This window comes from Lepisma saccharinum, chromosome 30, assembly GCF_977018435.1.
Source record: "Lepisma saccharinum chromosome 30, izLepSacc3.1, whole genome shotgun sequence".
NCBI classification, from domain to species: domain Eukaryota; kingdom Metazoa; phylum Arthropoda; class Insecta; order Zygentoma; family Lepismatidae; genus Lepisma; species Lepisma saccharinum.
In genome coordinates, this window is record NC_139258.1 from 16507578 (window position 1) to 16535355 (window position 27778).

Sequence of the window (27778 nt, forward strand, 5' to 3'; positions counted from 1 at the left end):
TAGTAGGCCTCATATTTAAGAAGGTGTTGGCCGTACGTTGCTTCAGTGCGAATACATACAATTGTCTCTGTTTTAAAATTAGAACCGTTAAAAATTACAGTATGGGCAGCAGAACAGCCAAATTTGAAGAAATTATTGACTTTACACATTAACCCAGGTGGATACCGTTATTATATATGGTAAAAAAAAAGGTAAAGTGCTCCCCTGTGCTTAGCACCACGCCATGAAGGCGTATAGGGGGTGTGGGGGTAACGCCCCACACTTTCTTGATCCGGTCGTGAGTGGGGGTGATGTGATCAGCATCACGCCCCTGACCGCCTTTACCCCCCAGGGTTTCCCCCAGGTACCCATGTTATTCGACGCTGGGTGGGCGCCGGGGCCGCTTCCATCGTTAGAAAAGTTCCCGGATTTTTTACCTTTACCCTGGGGGGTAAAGGCGGTCAGGGGCGTGATGCTGATCACATATATGGTACGTTCATAAATTATTGGACACATGTGACCTGTTAACACCATTGTGTTGGTCTAAATTGTGATGGTATGTTCAAAATACGAAGAGTTTTGTTGCAATATGTACTTCTGAGTTCTGAAACAAGGTCCGGGGTAACAAACAGATCATCAACCAGTTTCACTGCCCAAGCCTCCCACCTAACCCACGATATATTTCATACCATCCTTATTTAACACGAGTACGTTGTAGCATTCGCAACAGCATATCGCAATGATAACCATCACGTGACAGCTGGGAGCATTTGTGCTGTAAATTATGAAGGACCCTCGTATATATATCAAATGAAACTGTGAGCGCAAGATGCCACGAATCAACCGACTAACAACTCGCAACGTAGGAAATATTGTCGTAACTAAGCTTTAATGTGCGAACGGTTATCCCTAAATAGCAGATTTATGGCTCTGTATTTCTTGCTAAACGCTTCGGCGAGTGAACAGCCATGTTGATTGCACTTTAAAGAGAAAGTTCTTTACAACCTCCTCAGCGCGTGTCCTCTTGACTCTAACGAGCGTCTTCACGTAGAGAAGACATAATTGGGACTCGTCAAATCCCCCGCTTTAAGTTTTGGAGCCACAAACGCAACTATAATTACAATATGACGTCATAATTTTAGAATTTACTTTTACGAACATCCCAATTTTCTTATATTAGAGTTGCTTAATATCAAGCATGACTACCGTTGTAATGGATAGGAAGGCAATCCGTGGGCTTCTTTAAAGTTAACATCCCAGCATTCGCGTAGACTGAGGAATAAGTTCTAAAAGTATAAAAGGTTCTTTATAATACCGTACATAATAATACATACATAGGTATTATTTATTTGTAAAACGTGCAAATCACTTCTTGAGATCCTGTAGGTATTGTAGACTCGCACTATGGTGGAATATCTGCGTCAAATTTTTAGTATTTACTAGAAGCGGGCATGTGTAATGATGTTCAATAAATATGGAGTTGTTCTTAATTCTACTCTTTGGAGATAGATCAGTTACATCAATTTCGTTACTTGAATAAGAAAGTTATCTTACTTCATTTGATTTAATTGATTGATTTTGTTTACTGTACTTCGCTTTTCTGCCAATCGCGACGATGAGTATGAGTGATGATGAAATTGATGAAAGGACACTCACAAAGAACACCCATGCCCAGGCCGAGATTCGAACCCGTGATCATGCCGTCGTAGCTTGAAGGTTCGATAATTTGATTTTATGACATAAACAATGTCATACGTCTCGAACACGTTCAAAGCCTGATTTATCCAAATGAATGGAACCACTAATGTCTCTTATTGTAAAAAGATGTTTAGAAAGAAAATCGTCATCACAAGAAAACAACCCACCTACCCAATCCCCATACTTCTAATAATCTCGGTATACGAGTATGCTCTTTACCCAATACAATTTGTACGCCCGTAATGGACATTTTACATTGCTCAATGCCTTCATTTTAAGGTGAATGCATACAGGTGGGTCAATCAGAAGTAGTGAACCGGCATTGGTTGACGAGTAATGACATCAAGAGAAGATAATCATATACCAATTTCAGCTTATCTCCAAATGATTCTTCTAAGTTTGTTGTGCACAAGAAAAGTTAACATATCACTAGAATGTAAAACGATGAAATTGTGGAAATATGCAGATATTAAACACGTGAAAAATAACAATCCCTAAGTAAGGATGCTTACGATAGCCTACGGAAAGGCAAATGTGGAAGCCATTAGCGTCATCAAACGGTTGGACAGCAACTTCAACTCACAACCATGGAGAAGTAATGGTTTTTTTTTCCAGTAGCGGCGATTGGATTCCAAAACTGGGGAAGAGGCAAGGACAGTTTACTTCCCCATGGTAGATAAGGTTTAGTATAGTGCGGGGGCAAAAGTTTCAAAAAGTGGGGGCAAGTACTCCCCCCCCCCCCTAATCACAGCCTCTGGTTTTTGCGACCGCAACAGACATGAAACTCAAAGTTCTTTATGAAATCTCAAATCACATTTTGTGTTTTTACCGTAACATAATGAACAAATATTTTCATACTGGGCATTTTAAACATTGGAATGTTACGTATAATGAGTTTCCATGACCATTTTCAATTTATCTGAGGCTATAAACTGTAAACGGTTTTGTTGCTTATAAAAATGAAAGCATCTTACGTAAGGAAATGATCATATGTGTACTCTACTTCGGGTGTTCGGTTGTCTGACATTTTCCTATGTACATAGTGCAATACTAGCGCATACATTCCGTATTTGTTTCATGACTAAGTTCCCCTTCTACCGTCGTTACGTCATCACAAGAAAACAACCCACCTACCCAATCCCCATACTTCTAATAACCTCGGTATACGAGTATGCTCCTTACCAGATACAATTTGTACTCCCGCAATGGACATTTTACATCGCTCAATGCCTTCATTTTAAGGTGAATGCATACAGGTGGGTCAATCAAAAGTAGTGAACCGGCATTGGTTGACGAGTAATGACGTCAAGAGAAGATAAATATGGGCTTTTCTCAGTGTATATCAGCAGCGATTACCACAGAAAGTTTTCGAACACGTTCAGAGCCTGATTTATCCAAATGAATGTAACCACTAATGTCTCTTATTAAAAAAAGATGTCTAGAAAGAAAATCGTACGTCAAAAGGAAATAGATCTTTCGCCAACACACGGAACGAAGCAAGAATCACGAGTCCAATGTACGTCTGTGTCAAAATGTGGAAAAGCAACACTCGCTTCACACCATCCATCAATTTCTGCCACTCTGCCACTCTGGCCCGCGCACAGAGGAGGAAGGACGTAAATAACCGAACGTCTTCAACACGCCCATCGTAATTTTCACGTCGTCATCAAAATAAACCAGTTTTCCTCAAGATTGTATATCTTCGCTTTCGCTCACGACAGGGCAAGAAGCAAACAGAAAAATTAGCACATCGTACGAACAAAGATGTTACAACTTGCCCATGCCCGTGGACCGATGAAATGTTCAAATATGCTAACGAGCCATAGACTGAGCTTTCTTGTCATTTACTGCTTCTAGTGTTGAAACACATTTTAAAGAAATCGGGAAATCGACTATAATAATGTAGAATGCATTTATACACTCTATCTAGCTGATGTAATTTTATGAATTTAAATGATAATTTTCAACTTTGCAGCGTAGATTAAATATACATTGCGAACTTCTTACCTAATGCATTAATCCTTTTGCGAAATACTTTTACTTGAGCGATGGGAGAAGGGGGGTGGGGGTGAACCCGTTCATCGACCCCCTCCCCAGGAGTTTGGCATAGTTCATTTCAATTTATATAAAAAAAATACAGAAAAGTTAACAACGAAGTAGAATGCACTAACTATATAAAATGTTTTAGAAAAAGGAAAACAGTGTGTGGAACATTCATTCATCTGGTTGAATGATTTGATTCAGGGTTATTAAATGTCTAGGAACCTATAAATTCTAATGCGTTCTATTGGGGTTTCGTTACAGGACCATAAACGTTGTTCTCGCACAATTTTAATTCGGTTCAAGTTGCGTATTGTTTCATTTCAGTACCAAACTTTGACTGTATTTAAATTGATCCGGAAAAAAATATTGCTGGACCGAATTGAAATACTTTACAGATAAAAAGGTTCATAACTGCCCAGAACCCATTTACGCTTGTTGTTTTGTTTTTTTCTCCCGGACCGGAATTGAATTAATTTGCAATTCCTGGACATTTTAACAAACCTTATTTGATTCTTGTTACTTCACGTTGCTTTCCTACCATTTTTTGCTAAATGTGACAATGAGGGTGAGCGATGATATGATGAAACCGATAAAGGAACACTCATGCCCAGGCCGCTATTCGAACACTGGCGTCGCAACACGCTGTGCTAAACACTCCACAACGGAGGCCGGCGCAATTATCTGGTGAATGGAGTAGCAAAATTCTCCTCAAGAATACGAGGGCAATAATAATAACAATAGACCCGAGTTCAGTTCCTGGGGTGGGTGATCCAAAGTCGGAATTTCTCCGGCCTTGTCCCCACATAAAGCTGCTAGGAGGCTCACCCAGCCTCAAATTGGTACCTGGGAGCATCCCTAAGGGGTAAAGGCGGCCGGAGTGTATTGCTGATCACATCACCTCCAAAAAAATAGCCGAGATCGAGAATGTATGGGGCCTAAACCCCACTTCTCTTATATGTACCTTCATGGCACGGTGCTATATGCACGTGGAATTTTTACCTTTAATTAAAACAAATTTGGAATCGCATTTGATATTTTTTATTGTTTATACGAGTAATTGTATAATAATAAATCACAACCATGATAATAATTATTATTGGTATATTTCTGCTATTCAAGATTTATCAATGGCCCTTACTAAAATTTCTGGGCATCGCCCATGGGTGCAATCAAGATGAAGATGGGATGTTCCAAAAGCTTCCCTCAAGATCGTTAGGATTGACTGATTTCGTTTATGTTACTTCACTTTTCTACCACTTTTGGCTAATTGCGAATATGAGGATGAGTGATGACACGATGAAATTGATGAAGGGATACTCACAAAGAACACCCATGCGCCCAGGCCGGGAGTCAACGAATCACGAGTCGCTCAGAATATATTCCCGAGCTACCGGATCGACGGTTTTGGTGACTCCTGGTGTAGAGAATTACGGTAAGGAAACACCGTTCTGGATTCAGTGACATACTGGAACTGTTTTTATCAGCGATCGCTGTCTCCGCCAGAAACCCAACCACCACCCACCTGGCTTTCTCCCGAGAATAGCACGGGAGAGGATTTTGGGTGGAACAGATTTTCACGGTGATTGACTAGCAAAGAATCGATGTCACGACTTGTTTTGCTCAGGTTTTCGCCTCGGAGGATAATCAGTCGTCAGCTTCCGCCAAGAAATTCCTTCGAAGCTTCTTTATCTGGATTCACGCTTCCGCTTCCAATCCTCTACTTTTTCCATTGTTCCTCCTTGTCTTGTGGTGGTATTGTTCCTTCCTGCACGACAGTCTTAGCTTTCTTATCTCTTGTCTCTTCCCCTCCCTCACTTTATGTCAACCAAAGATCTAGAGGCCACTTCCGGAAATTTTCATATATTTTGGGTTTTCCAAGTCTGCACGATTCTGTAACAGTGGTGTCATGATAGGATTTTTCCTTCAAAAGTAAATAAAAGGAATGGAATAGAAACAATTTGAGAGGGTGAAATTATGAAATTAATGTACTGAAAAGTAGAGAATATGAATGAAGTTTAACTAAAAGAGTCGAGAACATAAAAAGTAACAGTGTGAGAAAAGAGAATAAACCACCCATCGGTGAGGAGGCCAATTTAAGTAAGGTAAAATCTCATTATCTGTGGAATGTTGCCAATAAGATAATTCACAAAAGGATACAATGGCTTAGAAGAAAGGTCGGTTGCGAATTATTGAGCAAAACAGCCAGTGGGAAGATAATGGCATCTATTTCCCCAAGATAATTGAACGTGGCACATTTGAAGACAGTACACTCACCGCTCGATTGTTGCTGCGAATCTAACAATTGGTAAGTGGGACCAGAACAACAATGGGTTGTTAAATCTCATGAGGGCATTCTTCTCATGGAATTAACCTTCCCCCCTTGCCCCCTGGGGGACAAAATTCAGATGATGTTGACCTCATCACACTCTGCACAATAAAGTTTTCTGAAGGTGTCAGATTATTGGCATTGCCGAAGTTTTTCACGGGGTAAACCAAGATCGCATTGGCGGAAAATATCTGTGATGGCTGAATTCCCTCAGTGAAATTACTAGAAGAAAAATGTTCAGTCATAGTTGTTCTGGCAACACTTACTGATTTCTCAACTGCAGTGTTGGGAACGAGGTAGAAGTTCCAAGTGGCTGTAGCTGTTTTTCACGCGAATTGGATGCAAAGTTGTGACTATCAACTGCGAAGGATCACCTGTTAGCGAGTAAGAAATCACGTGGTCTACTTATGCAGTTGCAAGTTGATAGCTGCCTCTGTGTTGGCCGCTAACAGAAATACTAAGGCAAGACTTTGCCCTCAGTTCTTTTCAACAAAAGACTATTTCAACCTTCCCATTGCTCTACTTCTTCTACACTCGTTGGGACATTTTTCATAATAAAAAAAATCCAGAAAATAGAATCTATTTCTCTGCTCTTATTTGTCTCAGCTTTTGGGACATATCATACAGCTATTGCTTCTGTTATATTCCCATGTTAATTTTGACGAAAATTATATATACCACTCATGCTTTATGTTCATTTGACAGATATAATAAAAGTACATAACGAAATGGTAACGGCATTCTTGAGTTATACATTTTTAAAAGGTTTATCTTTCTTTAGAAATGAAATAAAGGAATGTTGACAAGAGGAAATGTTGTTCTCATAAATCTATAAGTAACGTCTCAATTGTTCTTTGATGAAATATAAACGTATCACACATCATGCTAATTCACTGACAATTCACGGTCTTTTTATTAGTTAATGTACGTATGTCACGAACTCTCAACACAATTACAAGGGTATATATTAATCAACGTTACCCTATAAAATATAGTACATATTTCAGTATATACCGTGGCGGAAATTGAAAGGAATCAACATTATTAAATTAAAATTACATTTATCACTTTAAACATTCAATACAACTTACTTTTAATAACCACTAACTAATTTAAACCAACTAAAGAAGTGCAAAAATTAAATAAATCAATTTGAAAGAAGTATGGTGTAACTGTTGACTACTGCAACTTGTTTTATTTGTGACAATATGCATTGAGGTACCATAGTGAATACATAAAGTCTGTAGTCAGACAAAATGTTTAAGTGCATCATTTATTTATTTATAAAACTTCACACTAAAGGCAAATGCCCATTTATAGTGTTGTACATACCATAATAATCATTAATTAATTAATATTCTTTGCAAAGTAAAAAAAAAATCACACTTCAGTGCATCCATCGATAGATCTGATGCATTTACTTTTCTGTGTGTAGTTTCCGCGCGTTACTCCAAGCGAATGGTGGAATAGTACTTTAACGAAGGCCATGGCCATTCCTTCAAATATCATGTCACTGATTGTACAGTCAACGGCAAAGATACTGGTAAGCAAATTGTCCACCGCTATTTTCATTACTTTTTATTCTATATCCTGTGTTGTTTTAAGGAATGAAACTATGTTGGTTCGAAGCAGGCATTGTTCTCTGCTTATTGACGTCTTTATTTCAATTCATTGTCAACACATTGTGTAATTCAGACCGAATGAAAATAGTGGTGGACAATTCGCCTACTGTTTCGCCGTTGGGTGTACGTCCTTACACCATGATGATGTAACCTGTAAATAGTCAACGACAAGATGGTGGCGGAATAAACCAACGGATAAAAATAAATGCTACTTTTAGAACATCCTGTTGTTTATTCTTTATCGTTTTCTCCAACTGGAAAGCACGCGGGACCGAAGTTCAAGACTCGGAAGAAAAGGAAATTCCTCCGATGTCTCATTTGCATTGTTTCCATCTCCATTCGCACTTTCCCCCCTTCTCCGTATCTCTTCACTCACTTTCTCGTACGTTCACACGGGACAATTTGCATGACCGGCTGACCACCAGCGCCTCTAGCGGCAGAACCAGACAGACTCGCTAACCCACTAAAGAAAAGGCATGCGCAACGTCGCTGTTGGAAGAGTGCGACATTCTCGCTGTGTAGCGTGCTGTGAAATCATGTGTTCGAATCATGCGACCACAATTCTTGATTTATCACATACACATTCAATGTAGCGGTGAATCAATCGGTGTGAATATGATGAAAAACAAATGGTACTTGGAACTTGTTCAATTCACTGCCGGGAAGAAAATATCAAAGTTTGCTTTACGTCTACTACATTCTCATATAGACTAATCGTGACTGGACCTACAGTTTAAAGTGGGATTCGAACTATGTAATGTGCCTTCACAGGGGTTTGAACCTGGAGACCGTTGATTACAAGGAGACGTTATACCTACGCCCAGGAAGAACCAACCACCTGCGATTTTGAACCTATAACCTCTGGCCTGTAGATCAACGTCAGGAATGATACGTCATTTCTGAGCAATTTGAACTGGTCTTAGTTGATATCAGTATTACATTGATAGCTATCTATAACTTGTCACTCATGTCTCTCTGTCAATGAAGGGAATTAATTTGTTGTAGCTTATGACTCCTGTGCATTGGCAGGAGGAAGTTTCCATCAATGGAATATACAGGGTGTCCCTATAAATCTGAACAGATTATGGTAGAAGGGGAAAATTGATTGATTGATTTATTTTACTTCGCTTCTTGGCTAATTTGCGAAGATGGGGATGAGTGATGATATGATAAAATTGATGAATAGACACTCACAAACTTCAATGCCCTGGAGGGGATTCGAACCCGGGACCCCTGGCGTCGTAACGATATGTGCTAACCACTCCGCCACGGGGGCCGGCGTAGAAGGGGAAAATATGAACATGGATCTGGAAATGCATCATAAAATTAACTAACTCTCTAGCCTTCTTAAACCCGAAGTTTTAAGGCTGAAGCAACACAAGCCTTCCACCTGTTCCTATTCTGGGCATGATCAATCCAATCTTTTTCATCCTTACCGATTTCTTTTAGGTCCACCTCAACGTCATCCCTCCATCTTTATCTTGGCCTTCCTACAGGTCTCTTATAATCAGGTTTCCCAACAAGAATCCTGTAAACTCTTCTATCCTCTCCCATTCGTGCCACATGGCCCCCTGACCACCTAAGTCTTCTTGATTTAATTATTAATAATAATATTTGGTTCAAAGGCATCATAAAATAAGAACGTAAACAGCTTTTAATTTCTTACTGTCACCACATTTGTGCCTTCCCAACTTAACTTTTTCGCGAATCTAAAATCGTTTTTTTTCCTCATGCATGGCTGTACAAAATCCTCCCGATGTTCGTCCAAACCCTCTTATATATTGTCTGCTGTGTTGTGGCGAATATAAGTTATTCCACGCGTGCAAGGTCGAATTCCTTCTCGGTCACTGTATTCTAGATTCTTCGATGTCTCACTAAGCGCACCGAGTCAGAGATTGTATGAAAAGTCGCCCAAGTACATCTTTTACGGCTGGTCGCAAGGTTGTGGCATTTGACAAATGAAGGTCGTCAAGTGAAGCTTATTGCAAGCCACGCAATTGGCTGCGCAAAAGAGCCAGGTACTTCACAGCGAACCGAACCTCATTGGTATTCTGCTCGACAAAAATTCCATCCGATTTCACCTCTTTCTGAACCGATTCAGCGTCCAACGGGGTCAGGTGTGCGTTCGAAAAGGGCGCGGAACCAGTTGTAGGTGATCGAAACGCAGCGCGGTGTTTAACTGTTCCCGTTCTCACACCTAAAGCGCAAAACCAATTCAGGTTTTGTTTCTTCAAGACCTTGCCTTCATGACTCTGCAGGTCATAGGTACAAGTCTGTACATCTTGAGAGGCTTTTCGCAATTTTTCTTACATCGCTACAAGGCAATGTTCAAGTAGTATACAAATGCCACGTAAAATGTCCATGAGCAGGTTTGTTGCAATTTTTAATCTAATAGTCATGGGCAATTCATTTGCACAGTCCATAGATATGTAGTTTCAGACCGGAAAATCTTGTCTTTCATCATTGGTCAACATAGAGCCTGAGAATGTGCTGCACAAGTATTAGCAAGCAAATTGTCCATCACCACGTTCATTCTTTATTTTACGCAATGAAAGCGCTAAAGAATGTCAACCTCTGCACCTTTTAAAAATCCAGCCTTTTCAACACGTAGAATTAAAGATAGAAATTAATGAAAATAGGCGTGAACAATTTGCCGAGCAATACTTGTGCATCACACTGTACTAGATGCCTATGGGATGCATATATACCAGGTAATATATATCAATTTATTATCCTATTTTCTGCGTAGTTTTAAGGAATTCATTGTACTGATACTGCTTCAGAGATTATCAGCTTAGTTAGCATCTTGTCTCAGTTCATGAACCTTACATTGCGTAAAACAAAATGAATGAACCTAATCCCACGAAACTGTCAACATAGCATTCTGGGATGTTGAATTAGATAACAGTGTATTCCCATTAGTTCATTTAACCACTATTTGGGGAAAAATACAACACTAAAACAAAGATAATTCATTATTTGTATAAAATAAACCCACCCTGCAATTTTTTAATGTGCAATACAAAGGATGCTAAATTATGTCCCACGTATTGGTAAAGAACGAATATTTATGATAGTTATTTTATCAGTTCGTCATTTTCAACACCATTTTCTTCAGACCGCATTAAATAAGAACATCTATAACGACAATCCGGTGAAAATGGTTTATTGATTGAATTACGGTGTAGCGTCAAATCATCGCCGACAAAACATCGCCAACAAAACATCGACTGTACAAAACATCGACGGTACAAAACATCGACAGTACAAAACATCGACAGTACAAAACATCGACAGTACAAAACATCGACGGCAAAAACATCGACGGCCAAATCATCGACGGCAAAAACATCGACGCCAAAAACATCGACCCCAAAAACATCGACCCCAAAAACATCGACGGCAAAAACATCGACGGCAAAAACATCGACACCAGAAACATCGACACCAAAAACATCGACGGCAAAAACATCGACGGCAAAAGCATCGACACCAAAAACATCGACATCAAAAACATCGACGGCAAAAACATCGACGGCAAAAACATCGACATCAAAAACATCGACGGCAAAAACATCGACGGTAAAAACATCGACGGCAAAAACATCGACGGCAAAAACATCGACGGCAAAATCATCGACGGCAAAAACATCGACGCCAAAAACATCGACCCCAAAAACATCGACGGCAAAAACATCGACGGCAAAAACATCGACGGCAAAAACATCGACGGCAAAAACATCCACACCAAAAACATCGACATCAAAAACATCGACGGCAAAAACATCGACGGCAAAAGCATCGACACCAAAAACATCGACATCAAAAACATCGACGGCAAAAACATCGACGGTAAAAACATCGACGGCAAAAACATCGACGGCAAAAACATCGACATCAAAAACATCGACATCAAAAACATCGACATCAAAAACATCGACGGCAAAAACATCGACGGCAAAAACATCGACACCAAAAACATCGACATCAAAAACATCGACATCAAAAACATCGACGGCAAAAACATCGACGGCAAAAACATCGACCCCAAAAACATCGACGGCAAAAACATCGACGGCAAAAACATCGACCCCAAAAACATCGACGGCAAAAACATCGACGCCAAAAACATCGACCCCAAAAACATCGACACCAAAAACATCGACGGCAAAATCATCGACGGCAAAAACATCGACACCAGAAACATCGACACCAAAAACATCGACGGCAAAAGCATCGACACCAAAAACATCGACATCAAAAACATCGACGGCAAAAACATCGACGGTAAAAACATCGACGGCAAAAACATCGACGGCAAAAACATCGACGGCAAAAACATCGATGCCAAAAACATCGACACCAAAAACATCGACACCAAAAACATCGACGGCAAAAACATCGACGGGAAAATCATTTTTTGACAAAGTTTTCCACACTAAGGAATTCAAATCTAATCCCGAATATTTTGAGATGGCTGCCCTAAATTATAAAGTGAAACGAACAATGCGTAATGAGCGAACTCAAGTTGCCAACTTACAGTGCTACCAATGTACAATGGTCATTGTTGTAAGAACGGCCCGCGAGGTCGAAACACGCCCTCTCAATAAAGACGTTATTATTAGAGCCCGGAAGTTCAAGCATTTATTTTCGTTAAAATAGGCAGGCAAAAAGGCATTTATAATGTGGAAAATAGGCACTAAAAATGAAAAAAGGCAAAATAAACCGAAAAAATGGCACATTTGGAAGTCGCTTACTTTTATATATAATTTCTGGCAACATGTTAAAATCTACATTGGGAAGAGCATTTCAATTTTCTCCGTCTTGATTGCACAAAACTACAAGGTGTTTTTTTAAGTTCTCAACATTCATTGATAATCGTCTGTCAGAGAGAAAGTTTTTCATAATAGAAAATGATCTTTCTACTTCGACAGAAGTTATTGGAGCATACATAGAACAAGCTAATGTAGCTGGACTCATTTTGGTAACAGCATTTTCATCTTTTAGAATATCACAAATTGTTTTCAATTGTTTCAAGTCCTTATTTGCACTCACTACCCGTTTGCACTTTTCCGCAACAGCTGACCCCTTTTCTCCTGGCACTTCCATCATCTGCTGCATAGATTCGTCAAAGATTTTCATGGATGCTACAAGAGTCTCACCTCTTTTTTCTAGCTTTGTAATTGTCTCTGGCAATGCACCATAATGTGCAAAAATAAACGACAGTTCATTCTTCAGTTATGAATAGAACAGAAGATTTTCACTTCACGAATTGAAGCCGCTTCATTTTCTGGATGAGCATCGATCACCTCACTGATTTTTTCAAGTTTGTTAGCATAATATATAGCTGCTGATATCCAGGTTCCCCATCTTGTCAAGACTGGTTGCGGAGGTAAACTAAGCTCAGATGCAACTTCCTTAAATTTTCGGGTTCGAGAGGGAGATTTCAGAAATATCTTCTTTGTGTTCGAAATCAACCTCTCCACTTCAGCAGTCAATCATGCACAAGGAAATGTTAACCGAAAGGCAATATCCTAACTCAGCATGAAATACATTTTTCTCACACTTTTCTCCTTCAGCAATGTTGAAACATGCGTGAGTTCAATATTACTTAAATAAGGCGAAAATTATTCACGTAATAAACGGAAGAAAAATAAATGCCAACATTTTTTTTAAAAAAAATGGTCAAATTTCATTGAAAAAGGCAGAAAAAGGCATTATAATTAAAAATAGGCAGTGGGGTCCCAAATAGGCAAAATAGGCAACATGAAAAGGCTTCTAAAACATTCGAAACAACATAAAAAACGTATATCCGGAAAAATTTTATCAATATATGCAGTAGATAAAAAGAGGCATTTTGCCAAACTTCCGGGCTCTTGTTATTATTATTATTATTATTATTATTTATAAAATTACAATCAATGAGATTGCGCAGTGAACGTGATTGTTTAGTTTCTGGTAACCATTTATCACTTCTCGCCGGCAGCGTTTGTGGTCGGGCGAAAGGGGAAGGAAGGCTCCTCCGTGTGAAAGATGAAAAGACCACCGACTATTGTTATTTCTTGTTTATTAGACGCAGGAGACCGAAAGGACCAAATACAACTTGACTTTTCCGTAGTGACTTTCTTTCGGTTCATGCACTGGTATACAACGTGTGCAAGTAATATAACTGCCCCCTTGCAATATTGTCTTGCCCCCTTCCCCTCCAGACATTTTCCCTGGGTGCCGCACCACGAAACGTCGTCACTGTGTATCGGTACCGCTGTTGTATTTGAATCAAGGGGTCCGAAGTTCGTTCCCCGGTTGAGGATAGTTGCACAGTGGTATGGATTCTTTAAACTATAGGTTCAGTTCCGATTAACCCTTCGTGGGTCACACGAGAAAAAATTACCTTGTTGATCGCTCATGGTGCCAGAGACCGGGCTCTTAATATATGTTAAATTAAAGGTCTAAAACGCCAAATCCTCAATTAATACGATTAAATATAATTTGTTTTTTTGTTATAAATATATTTGCAAACAATTGAGATTGTATAAAACTACAAATTGCATGTTTCAGTTTTAAAAAATAAATATACAGCACAAAATAAATAATAGGCTATTCCAAATACCGAAAATTTCAATGTTACATGTGCACCCATAAAATAATAATAATAATAATCGTTTAAGTCCTCTTTATGCACAGAGAAGTTAATCGGGACTGGACCCACAGTTTAAAATAAGATCTGAACCACCATGTGCTTTCACTGTGTATCGAACCCGGGACCCATTGATTACAAGGTAATACTGTGTTTATTGCAGAGACAATTGGAAAAATTAGTTTCTTTTGCAAATAAAGTAACTGGTGATTGAAAGTATTTTTAAATTTTTCACTGCACTCTTACAAATGTTACAGTGATGGGTATCAATGACCATCTGAATCAAACTGTCCATCTAGTGAGTCACTTTCCCTCAGAATATTTGCTCTTATTCCCTTATGTCCACCTTATCAGGAACGGCGTTCCAGGCGGGCTACGGGACTGAAGCCCCACAAAACATCTCTGGCTCCCTTCTCCCCAAGATTATTATTAGGGTGACCAGATATTTGTTGACCAAAAAGAGTATAGTCTATAGCTTGTAGGTGCGCATGCACAAAACATAAAAAGAAAACGAAAATAAGGGTGGCTATTTGTTATTGCTTCTATTATAGCCCCTATAAAATAGGCCTACACTCTACAGATTCAAATTACTTATTGGTGTAATGTAATTAGCTACTTACAAATACTTTCTCACCAATGGGCACCGTCATTCATACTTCTGGGATGATTTTGCTTTCTTGAGTATGTATAAATCGTCCTCAATTGTGGTCATGTCCACATTAAATTTCAGTTTCATTACTTGTTTGAGTGTTGACACCAGGAGTGTACGTTTTTCCTCTCGCCAATAAGTTTTAATAACACTGAAGAAGTTTTCACAATCAACATTCGTACCAGGCAGAGTAGAGTAAACAAGAATTTTATGAGGCACAATCACTTTTAAATTTGACCCAGCCTGTACTAAATCTTTGTACAGTGACCTCCACTTACCCATCATTGCTTCTTTTCTCCCCCCCCCCCCAATCTTCAAGATGTTTTTCAACGGCTTTTGAAACTGCACAGTAAGTGTCAAAAATATCATTCTCATTAAATTCCAATGAATTTGAAATATGTTTTGCTTGTTGATGGATATATGAAAATTACTCTTGAAATTGTTCATAGGAAATTCTTGAGTCAAGGAGTAAATACCTCAGTTTCTTGACATTTTGAAAAAAACGAAGTGACCATGTTTCTAAGTATTTTACCACTTCACAATACGATACGGTAAAACCTATTTGAAACAGAGTATGCATATTCCTCCTTCATACTCCCTTCTTTTACAAGTTTCATTAGTAAATTTTTTGCTGAGAATGGGGAAAAGTTCTGTTCTATTCTGTAGGAGTTGAAATATTGAACAGAAACTTCAATTACTGTTATATCACACCTTTCAAATTTTAAAATAGTATCATTAAACAGGAGTAGCTGTGCATGCAGAAAATATAGCCATAGTTCATTTGTATCATCTTGAAAAAAAATGACTATAGCAATTGGGGTATTTTCCTCACTCAAAAAATAGGCCTTTATCGCTTCATACTGACGTATAATTAAAGTAAATAGAGGAATCTTATCTTTGAGTGGTATAAAAGACCCTCATAATGGCACCCAATAAATTCACAGAATCTTTTCAAATTTTCTGTTCTCACAGTAAAAATACTAAAATGATTGTATATTTTGAAAACCAAGTTCTCAACATCTATGGGTATTATTTTCGCACATGGTACAGAAATTGCATTATGTAGAATATGAGCTCCACAACCAATAGGCAAAATATTTTTTTTCTAATCTGCACTCTAACTGTGCACATTTTTATTTCCTGATGTTGTCTTGTTTATACTACCAAAATTTAATTGTGCATTATGTGCTACAAATCCAACAACCTTAGTTTCCAAACCATATTGACTTACTGTATCCATCAATACACTTGAAGAAACTATCCAACTTACGTGTCTCAGAAACCGATGAACATTCTGTGTGTGACTTCGATTTTATATGTTGTTCAATATCATATTTACCTTTGCTTTTATGGAAAAGAGTATATTTGGGGATTTTTGCAAATTGAAAAGAGTATAGAGTATATGAACCTCTAAAAGAGTATAATACTCTTAAAAAGAGTATGTCTGGTCACCCTATTATTATAGTAGGTTAGACGCATTTCGACCAAAAATTGGAAAAACTAGAAAATTTCTCACTCAATATTTTCCATTAAAAATCTTCCATTTGGCCAATCATAATTCACCAAACTTGCTACAAAAATTGAATCACTATTTTTAGGAATAGGTTTATAAGGTGTGAAAATATTTTTTTTATAAGTAGGAGGACGTTCAACACCTAACGAACCTTTAAGCTTCATTTTCATAGACGAGCGCACAGGGAGGCAAGGGTGGCCGACTGTCCCACACTAATCCTTTACTTAGAAATGCAATATAATCTTATTGCAGTTATAATATTATACTCTAAAAGAATGTTACCTATTTTTAAGCCGATACATGTCCAAGCAACTACGGGAGAGGGAGTTGCTTGTATTACTTTGTATATAATTGAACTATTCCACTCCTTTTTGTAGGAAATTTCTTGTTATTAACACTCACTCATACTTTATTCGTTAGGTGTGAGTTGTGATCTGTGTTGCTTAATGTGGCTGGCGAATAAATGGCTCATACTTGGAAATTAATAAATTATGTGTAGTTGTTTTGAATCTGAACCTGAGAGATTAATTTAAAGTCACATATAATTTAAACAGTGTGATCTTCTTTTTAATAATGCAATACATATATAGCTTAATTCCAAGTAGTCCAACAAGACATATTATCTTCGAAAGCATCTTAAGAGATGCAGGATAGAAACTAATTTCTTTAAAGATCCTATCTGTAACAAGATGGGCTTGCTGTGCGAATGCTATGACAGTCATAAATTCTTTCCGTAAATATTTGACATAGGAAATAGTCTCAAATACAAAAGCAACTGAAGTGAAGGCAATAGAAGAGGACTGCTTTCGCAAATGAGAATGGCGGAAGCAAGGGTAGCATTGACCGTCTAAAAGTTTCCGGTTTATTAAAATTTACAAGTCAATGGTACTTTTATTGACCTCTTCGGACCAGAGGAGCAATTTTTATGATTTCACAAATGTGACAGTTGTTTCACAAAAAAAAATAATCTTGGACGCTATTTTTATGGCCTAGAAAACTTTTTAATCCTCCCCAAAAAAGTTAAGCGGCAAGTTCGATTGTGACCCCCTACAGTTAGATTGCAAGTTACGCCCATGAACTTGGATAGAGAAATTCCTCGTGAAACAAAAAAAAAAAGATAATACGTGGCAAAATGATGTCTAAAAGTGGAGGCGATTGGTTTCCAAAACTGTGGGGGGGGGGACAAGGACAGTTTACTTTCCCTTGGTACATAAGGTTTAGCATAGTGCGAAAGATAATGTGGCAAAATGTATGGGGGGTGGAACTGCCCCCCCCCACTCCCCCATAATCTCCGCCACTAGTTAAATGTGAAAGAACATTTTTCTACTTTGCAGCAAATCATGGGTTACCTTCGTAATGGGATTGATAACTGGAGGTGGAGTGCTGTATTTATCCACTCAAATGTAACAGTTATTTAACAAAATAGTCCTGGATATTATTTTTATGGGATGGAAAAACTTTTTGATTATCGATTAGTGCAGTGGCGCCGATTATGTTGGCATGGAGTGCAGATGCCCCCCACACTTTTTGCCGCTTTTGCCCCCGCATTATGCTAAACCGTATGTACGAGTAGAAAGTAAATTGTTCTTGCCCCCCCCCCCCCAAGTTTTGGAACCCAATCGCCTCCACTGCATTTAACTGTTGATGAATAACACAAAGCTTATAAAGTTCGTTAAAGGCAATTTCGAACGTTTCAACCATTGCAGGCAGTTGCTGAAGGGTTCTTATTTCTAATTCCCTTCCATATCACAACAGTAGTGAGCGGCGGAAGATTGTAGCTTTCCATAGTTCATAAATTCGGAACTTTCTGAATTGAAACGGCCAAATCCAATTAACACATCACTTACTGTCCTTAGTAAAGCTTTCCTTTAATTTAGAAATTAATAAATCATAATTTTAATATTCTCTTCACATGTAGCTCTTCTGCTTTCACATGCTGGAATCGAAATGGGCTACCATGACAGTGCACAAATTATTTTCTAACCTCAGAAATGAGGTTAATATACATCCAACCAACTAAATACTGCAATACGGTGCAAAAATCAGCACGCTTGGGGAATGTAGGCAGTCATACTCCTAAGACTCCGAAGAGCATTAAATTGCCCAAGCGTGCTGACTTTTGCACAAATGGCAGTATTTTATAGTGGAATTCGAGTCACTTAATGAAATGTACCCCCACCAGGGATCGAACTCGGGATCACTTGGTTACAAGGCAGCAGTATTATTGCCAGACTACCTGGGTCTGGAACTCAATTTTAATATTTCTAATTCATAGTTTGTTAACTTCATGCACAATCTACATTTGGGACAAAAAATTCTAGCAACCCTTCTGGTGTGACTGGCAGAATTGATATCAGTTGCAGATTAACAAACCCTGATGTTTGTGAGAGACGATGTTTTGAAGGCTTCTGTCCAGTGGCTGTCACAAGGTGTCTGCTGCGTGAAGGTGGGCGGGGGAGGTAAAGCAAATGGGCCCTCAGTCGGTTCGTACCATAGTCATAAAGGAACATTTCTTCCACATCCACAATATAACGAGCATACAACGATCCCGTCTATGAAGTTAAAAGCAGCTTGCTAGAAAGCAGAAGGAAACATGACACTTCGCATTGTTTACGATTCCATTGTTTGAGCTTTGGGGCAAGAATCAGGTGTTAATAATAATATTTTTTTGATGTCAGAAAGTGCGCGTGCAGCGCGAAATTATCGAATCAATGAAAATACCGCTCTTGCGCAACAACCGTGGCTGATAAGAAATCTAAAAACAAATCAACCAATGTAGGGAAGTTTGGTCGAAAGAAAGAAGAGCTGTAGCTTCATGATGCTATTATCACAACACTAAATTCAATTCATGGAACGAATCAAGATATAAATTTCATCTGGGCGAGTTGGAGTTCTAGCGCCCCTCTACTTTCCACTCTGTTACTCACCCCAGTCTTTCTACCCTGCTCCTCCTACTTTCCGCCATCCTTCAATAATAGTAAAACATGACTGCATTATAAATTAACGGTTTTAATGACAAAAAAATAGCGATGTTTTTGCTGTCGATGTTTTTGCCGTCGATGTTTTTGCCGTCGATGTTTTTGCCGTCGATGTTTTTGGCGTCGATGTTTTTGGCGTCGATGTTTTTGCCGTCGATGTTTTTGCCGTCGATGTTTTTGCCGTCGATGTTTTTGGCGTCGATGTTTTTGGCGTCGATGTTTTTGGCGTCGATGTTTTTGCCGTCGATGTTTTTGCCGTCGATGTTTTTGGCGTCGATGTTTTTGGCGTCGATGTTTTTGCCGTCGATGTTTTTGCCGTCGATGTTTTTGCCGTCGATGTTTTTGGTGTCGATGTTTTCGCCGTCGATGTTTTTGGTGTCGATGTTTTTGCTGTCGATGTTTTTGGTGTCGATGTTTTTGCCGTCGATGTTTTTGCCGTCGATGTTTTTGGTGTCGATGTTGTTGCCGTCGATGTTTTTGCCGTCGATGTTTTTGCCGTCGATGTTTTTACCGTCGATGTTTTTGTCGTCGATGTTTTTGGTGTCGATGATTTTGTCGTCGATGTTTTGTGCTGTCGATGATTTGTACTGTCGATGTTTTGCACTGTCGATGTTTTGTGCTGTCGATGTTTTGTACTGTCGATGAAATGTAGGCGATGTTTTTGTTGTCGATGTTTTTGCGTCGATGTTTTGACGTATAACCTTGAATTACGTTATTTTACGTCGTGTTTCTGTAACTTTTCGCTACTCGCGAAGGGTTCCAAATTGACTTGTGATGACTGATTCAAACGTAATTTTTGTTCAGTATATTAACAGTCATTTCGCTTACTGCAAAGAGAGGCACTATTTGATAGATTTTCACACATTTTGTATGAAATGGATTGAAAATTCACTTTCCATTATTATAGTTGTTTAATTTGAGTTGAGTTGCTCAAAGTAATGCAATTACAATAGCAATAGCATTTTGGCATAGGAATGAGAAACATGGACGTTCGCAGGATTTTCCCAGGGAGGGCAAGCAAGGTACGTATTTATTTTCCAGGGGGGCAAAGGAGATATATTTTTCCCCATAATAGTTTTGATTTGGTGTTTTAAGTCCACTTTATGCACAGTAAGGCTAATCGGGACTGGACCTACAGTTTAAAGTGGGATCCGAACCACTTGTGCCTCCACCGGGTATCGAACCCGGGACCCCTTGATTACAAGGCGACGACGCTACCACTGCGCCATCGGGGAGGCCCTCCCCATAATAGTGATGCCCCTCAAAAAACACTATTTCAGTCTGAAATTATGATGTTTCTTCAACAAATTTATAATAATTAACAAATGACTGTGACTGAAATGAAATTGTGTGAATTATATAATTTTTAGTTGGAGGTGAGGGCATTCCCCCCGCCCCCCTTCCGGACGTCCATGATGAGAAGTCTATTGAATCGTCGTGTTTTGTTCGTTTCGTGAAAATAGTATCTTTTATAAAGAGCAAATCCAATACTCACAGAGGTAGAAAATTCTGTATTCCTGTAATGCATAAGATTTCAGCGAAAGAAGAGGCACTAAATTGTGTGCAAAATTTCTATTTATTAGCTCGCCCTTATCTAAGAAATTTTAAAATACAGATTTATGCATGAATTTAGACCTAACATATTTTATCATTGTTGTTTTCCCCTTCCTCTGTATTCAATTAGATTCGAATTGGAATATACTTCGAGTGCCATGAAGCCTTCCAAATCCTTGATAAATTCTGGGCTTTGAAAAGCAACAGACTGACGTTTTTGGTGTAAAAAACATAATTGCGTGATTAAAACATAAAAAGACAAGTAAACTGAGTCATTTATAAGACACTTTCACTCTTCATAACAGGACGGGCAAGCTTGCATTAAAGACATTGGCTCATCGTCCGTCCGAAAAGAAAAAGTTAAAACACTAGCCCAGATGATGCAACTAGATTAGGTGTAAAAAGAAGAACACTTTGACCAGTTCCTCTCGCCTGGCTTGATTCCAGACAGCCATTGCACACAGAAAGAAGTACAGGAGTGTCTGTCTTGTTTCACCAACAGGATATGGAAACAGAAGAAGAAGCTGAGTAAAATGTGAGTCGCGTAGCAGCAAATGAAGCGAGAAGGAAGCTGAAATCAACACCTAAGCTAGCTTCACTTCCTGTTTCCGTTTGAGCCTTGGGACCTGTCGGAAATAACGAACAGAGAAAAGGTAAAAAAAATGACAGGGGAACGGGAGGAAAGGGTGAGTAAGTGTTTCCATGACACAGATCTAGTTTTTATGTACCCCGTCGAGAACAACGTTCCAAGAGCTCGACGCAGCCAGAAGATTGACCACGCCCTGATGTTACCATTCAGATTTTTCGAACGGAGCTCGCACATGTACAGTTGCTTGAACCATCGAGGTTCATCTAAGTCGAAGCACCAAAATGAGCAAGGATGGAATGACGTTAGGGAAGAAATTTTAATGTGAAATTTCGTTCATATTCTTCCTCTCTAAATGATGTCATGATTCGTGACAACATTCCATCGGATTTAGTGGCGGGCACATGCTTCCCAAAGTGTTGACTGAAAACTATGAAAAGTGATGGTATCATTGTATCACAACAAACCAAAAAATGCTCGAGCAACATAAAATAAAAAGTTGGCCTCCGTGGAGGAGAGGTTAGCGCAACGCGCTAAGAAACCAGTGTATCATTGTGTTTGTCCAAACGTTATTTTCAGATTTTCAGCATTCATACTCATCGTAACGATTAACCCATATATAGAAATCGGTGTAAACTAACTGAAACATACAATCCTTCCATAGCGTCGTTCATTAACGCATTTCAGAGACTTTTAAAGTAAAAAAGTTTAGCCAAGTAGACTAACCGACGCTGAATCTACTTGATTCCGGAATATACTGTTAATGGAAATATCCAGGCTATCTCTATTACAAGATGATAGCGTCAAGGTTCTTGGAATACCATTGTCGCTTGCCTGGGATCTGAAAACAAAAAGAATTCTTTAAACTATCCAACTTGTCGAAGCAGCATCTGAAAGCTTGAAAAAACTTCGGCAACTCTTTCGTGATGAGTCTTTCGGCCACGGATGAACTTCCTGTTCATATTAACATTAAAATTAAAGTTTCTAGGATAACTGCAGAAAAATATATGGAATGAATTCGCGTTACCGGTCAAGTGATGACTAGATCCTAATTTCAGTTTCATTCCTAGATGGTTTTGTGTGCAACTAACCCACAAATATCACAAAACACATCTTCAAGCTATCGGTTCTTTGTAGAAATTGATACCGATATATTTTTGGGGGGAATGTTTTCCCTTTATAATTTAACATATATCTTTTTCCAACATATGTGTAAAAATTTTACACCTTAAATGCACCATATTTAATCCATTAGATGAAGAAAAGAAAGTGTTTAAGGGTATTATCGAAGGGGCGGGGATGCAGAAATATCCAACTCTTACATATTAGGCCTTCATTGACACGTGGGTTCTGGGGGGATTCTGAATTAAACTTTGCGGAGGACAGTATCCAACTCTAGGTCTGAGATTATGGCGGGTATTTTAGTTAGAGAAGGATTGAGCATTAGATTGAGGTGGGTATCAAATTCGTGTACATTACTATTGTCTTATACTGTTGCGGAAATTCTGGTTGAGAATTATTTTTTTGGAGGATGCAATACCCACTCTTCAATATCAACAGTAAGTCAAGAATTGGCATGGAAATTTTGGTGGTAGGATTTAGTATTAAATTTAAAGGGGGAGATAGAAAGCTCTTTATAAAGTGTTAAATTTTAGATTGTTAAGGGATTTCTGTAATTCTGTTAGCGATATAGTATCCACACGTTTTCGACGCCGAGTTCGAAAAGAGAAGCTGGAAAAGTGTAAATATCGCTGTATTGACAACACATTAAATTAATATTCTTGAAAGCCTGCAAAGAAATGGATGTAAAAATTTTCTTGCTCGCTTCGCTCGCACTCATGTGTTGCAAGGATGCGTGTTTGGCGTGCGCTTTAATGAGGTGAATGCGAAGATTTTATATAGCTGCATTACAAGACAAGCAATATTGGGCCTCCCCGATGGCGCAGTGGTAGCGTCTTCGCCTTGTAATCAAGGGGTCTCGGGTTCCATACCCGGCGGAGGCACAAGTGGTTCGGATCCCACTTTAAACTGTAGGTCCAGTCCCGATTAGCCTTCCTGTGCATAAAGTGGACTTAAAACACCAAATCAACGACAAGCAATATTCTCGATTATGATGAAAGATTTTAGGGGTAGTCTTAGTGCTGGGCACCCCTGTTTAGGGAGAAAGGACAGATCAAGTATAGTGTTCAGTAAAGCTAAGGTAGACACGCTGTCGTAATTCGATATGGTTTGAGGGCGCGAATGATATGATTTGGGGGAGCGCATGACATGATTTTGGGGGGATGCGCCATTGGCCTTGCGAAGGGATGGGCACCCCTGTCCTGTTGTACCTCCCACTCAAACAGACAGATGCAAGATTTTTGTATTTAGTAGCTAAAAGCAAAACTTTCTTTGTTCACAGTATCTCTCTATTCAAAAGAATACAAACTGCAATCCGGTACTAGTTGCCGTGTATGATCTCGGGAAACTTTATAAAACCAATCAGGCCCAGGGTTTTTTTCTGTTCCGGAACTGTACATGTTTAAAAAACGTTAAAACTACTTGAAAATAGCCATAAAAGTTTATAAAAGTTTTAAAATATTCAAATTCATTTTCTGAATATTACTATATATATATATACACACACACACACACACACACACACACACACACACACACACACACACACACACACACACACACACACACAGACGTGCTCGAACACACAAATAATTCATTTATATGTGCCCTCTAAAGCAAGCATGTTCCTACGCCACTGTGCCTGTTCGCCGAAAACAGGTAATGATATTTTATCAGACGGAAAAAGCAAAGTTCAAAATACTTGCGTAATCGTTTCCAAATAAGAGATACAAATACGTGCAATAGATTCGAACCAGATTACAAAATATTAAACTCGTCCTCCGAATGTCAAAAATATTTACTTCTCTGCAGCCGGATGCAGAACCGGATCACCCCTAAAATCTAATTCATTGGTCCTTGGCCCACACCTCAATAATTTCAACGGAAAAATCCATCCACGATTCTTTTGGTAATCTTGTCTAACAAAGAAACTCGACAAAAAAAAAGTTTCAGGGAATGTAAGAAGTTCATTTATTTCTGGGTTGCCAGTGTGGATTCAAAACATTCGATCATTTGTTTGGAATTTCGTCGAGATTGCGTGTCTGTTCTTCACAACTGAGACCTTCGATTTGCTCATTTTAATGAGTGAAAGTAGCCGAACCACGCCCAACTCTACTATGTAAATGCTGCAACCCCATCCAGCTAATCGAGCATAACATGATGCATGTTTGTTTACACATACAATAGTTTCCCAGACAGTATGCAACTCCATTAATTGGTGTGCTTGCTCTATTGAACTTATCTCTGCCTGACATCGACAATCGAGTTAGAAGTACGAAGGGCCGAAGCATGAACGCCATGTTTAAAGCCAGTTGGGTAACGTACACAAGATATGCGTGCAGGCAGACATTGTGAAAGTGCATTTGAACGTTGACTAGTGTCGAGAAAGAGTTTTTATGCATGAGTTTCATTGAGATTCACGTCTACATGGGTCTTGATATACTTTCCATGAGTATATTCATAATACAGTATCTGAATATGTACGTAGAGTGGGATCCACTAGTATTGCTCAGCAAATTGTCCATGACTATTTTAATTAATTTTTTTCATACATCCTATGTGTTTTTAAGCGATGGATTTTTATGTATGCTGGTGCAGAAGTTGTCAACAGCTTGTTTTGAGTTTTCTTTTAATTATTAAAGCCCTTACTGGGTCAAATAAAGTGCACGAACATGGTGATTGCCAATTTCCACGGTAATACTCATGGATCCCAGTCCCACTGTACACACTGAACTAAGGCAACCTTCAAGATTGTCGTAAAGGCATGTTTATATTCGAAGCTTATGTGTTTTGGCTGTTGTAACTTACCTTATACATGCTCTTACTCTCTTCCGTGATGACCTGATTTATCTAGGAAAATATGCAATGGCAGTGAAAGGACTGGTTCTCTATTTAACACTGATCATTCCCAACAGCTGAATGAATACAAATGAAATGCCAACCTACGTTCTTGGTTCCAGAAAGGTAATTCAACAGGGTTTCTGCAAGCACATAATGCCCCAAAACGAACATTTAGACTTTGGAATTTCTTAAAACTGATCAGAGATGCTGAAAATCGCCTGCATTGTGTGTTTTGTTTTACACTGGATTGGCTGAAGGTCTTCAGAGGTCTTCCTTCTGTTCTTAACAACTGGCCCATATCACACTATGCCTCACTTTTTACTTTTCGTCGCAGCGCGACGCCAAGGGTCCCGGGTTCGAATCCCGCTCGGGCTTGGTTCTTTATGAATTCCCGTCCATTCATCAATTTCATCACTCATCCCCATCTTCGCAAATTAGCCAAGAGACACAAAACGCGAAGTAAAATAAACTAAATCAATCAATCAAATCAATCACTTTTCAAATTTCATCTTTTTGCATGTTTTACACGCTAGTTGCAGAAACTAAGAAGTATTTTTACGTCCGTTCCTCAATTAACTCCTCTAACTGACAGCAGAGTCATTTTTTGAAGAAAAAGAAATAGTTGGTCAAAAAGATCTTCATACCTACCATAGTTCTTTTTAAGAGGCAAGCAAACTGCCAAGCGAGATCATTTACTAGTGACTTTATATATATATATATATATATATATATATATATAGGTATATTTGGTTGTAGCTTTTCAGCTATGCACCAGTTACATTTGTTTTACATTTCATAATTTTATAATACAATATTTTCTCTCACAATACAGTTGGTAAGTACTAAGTACATATATTATTTTCTTAGTCGGGTTCCTCAAAAGTGTTGACAAGGCGTATGCCTCATTATATCCTGTTTCTTTTAGATCTCTTAAGAAATACTCACGGGTAGTTACATTAAGACAACATTTAAATATAATATGATCAGATGTTCCTTCAGTTGCACCACACTGACAGATTGGGGATTGTACAATCTTCCTAGTGTACAAGTCTATAGAGGCTAGGGTGTAATTTAGCCGACATCTAAGAAGACTTGTTAAAGAGTTTCTTGAAAGGTTAATGTCTTGATACGAAGTTTCTTTAGGTATAAGTGGTTGAATTTAATAATATTTTTTCCCATTAGTCTTCCCTGTAATTGTCCATTGTTTCTGCCAACTTTTCAACAGTTCTGTTTTAGCATGCGACTCTAGCGCTTTTGTAGAAAATGTAATCCGAAGCAATCGGTGACTTGATTCTTCAGGTGCGTACTTGGCTAATGCATCTGCAATGTGGTTCCCTTCTATGGATGTATGCCCAGGAGTCCATACAAAAGAAATACTGTAACCTGAGTTGGTTAGTTTGTGATACAAAATGTTTATGTTAACAATGTACCAGTCTACATAGTAATCAGCTCACAGGGAAACATACCAAGATCCGGAACAAATATGTGCAAATTTGGATGCGTTATGTACGGTAGGATATATAAATATTGTCAGGCAAAATGCCCATCACAAATTGCATGGATTTTCCCAACTACATTCTAGTGTTTTTTTAAAGAATGAAATTGGTGATTCTAGTGCAGAGGGTATCGATTGCTTCTCTGTCGTTTTGCTTCAATTCTTGATTCTTGAATTGCGTAAAACAGTCATTGAACACGATGATGGGCAATTTGCTTGTTGATATTCGTGTATGCAGCTCTACTTACACAACAGGTCACAGTTAGGTATATTTAATTAACATGAACGTTTTATTCTCTTATATTGTTCTTGCAACTTTTCATTTTTAAACACATGTACCTTTCTGTTGTCCAATTATTGTTACTTCAGTCTTTTTCGTTTATCTCCTTACAGGCACACGGTGTTGCCGGTGTTGTGGCTAATAACAACGATAGCAAGAAGCAGCGCCTATCAACAGTACACACCAATCGCTGTGCATTCAGAAAACGAATGCGCCCTCTTGCTGGACGGCCCCGGCAGAACTAGTTCCTATGACTACACACTCAACACGCTCAGAGGCTCCTAGTAAGTACTTCATTTCTAGTTTTTCTTTTCAACTTTCTATATGCAACGTAACAGTGCAAACCAGCAATCCGATAAAATCTTAGATCTGGCAACACGGTCGCTGTACGCAAATCTAACATTTTGTCACTTCCAAGTTGGATAAAGGTGAGTCGATAACGAGTTGTGAGCAACCAA

The 27778-nt window shown here is 38.8% G+C and overlaps 1 protein-coding gene across 3 annotated transcripts in view; it reads left to right on the forward strand.

The window, feature by feature from the left end:
* The window catches only part of cysu (peroxidase homolog), a 187692-nt gene that overhangs the window by 61468 nt on the left and 98446 nt on the right, over positions 1–27778 (forward strand). For all 3 annotated transcript variants that reach the window (XM_083115657.1, XM_083115658.1, XM_083115659.1), the window contains exon 2: positions 27434–27604. In XM_083115657.1, the coding sequence (XP_082971783.1) occupies positions 27434–27604 (171 nt within the window). The remainder of the gene's footprint in view (positions 1–27433; positions 27605–27778) is intronic.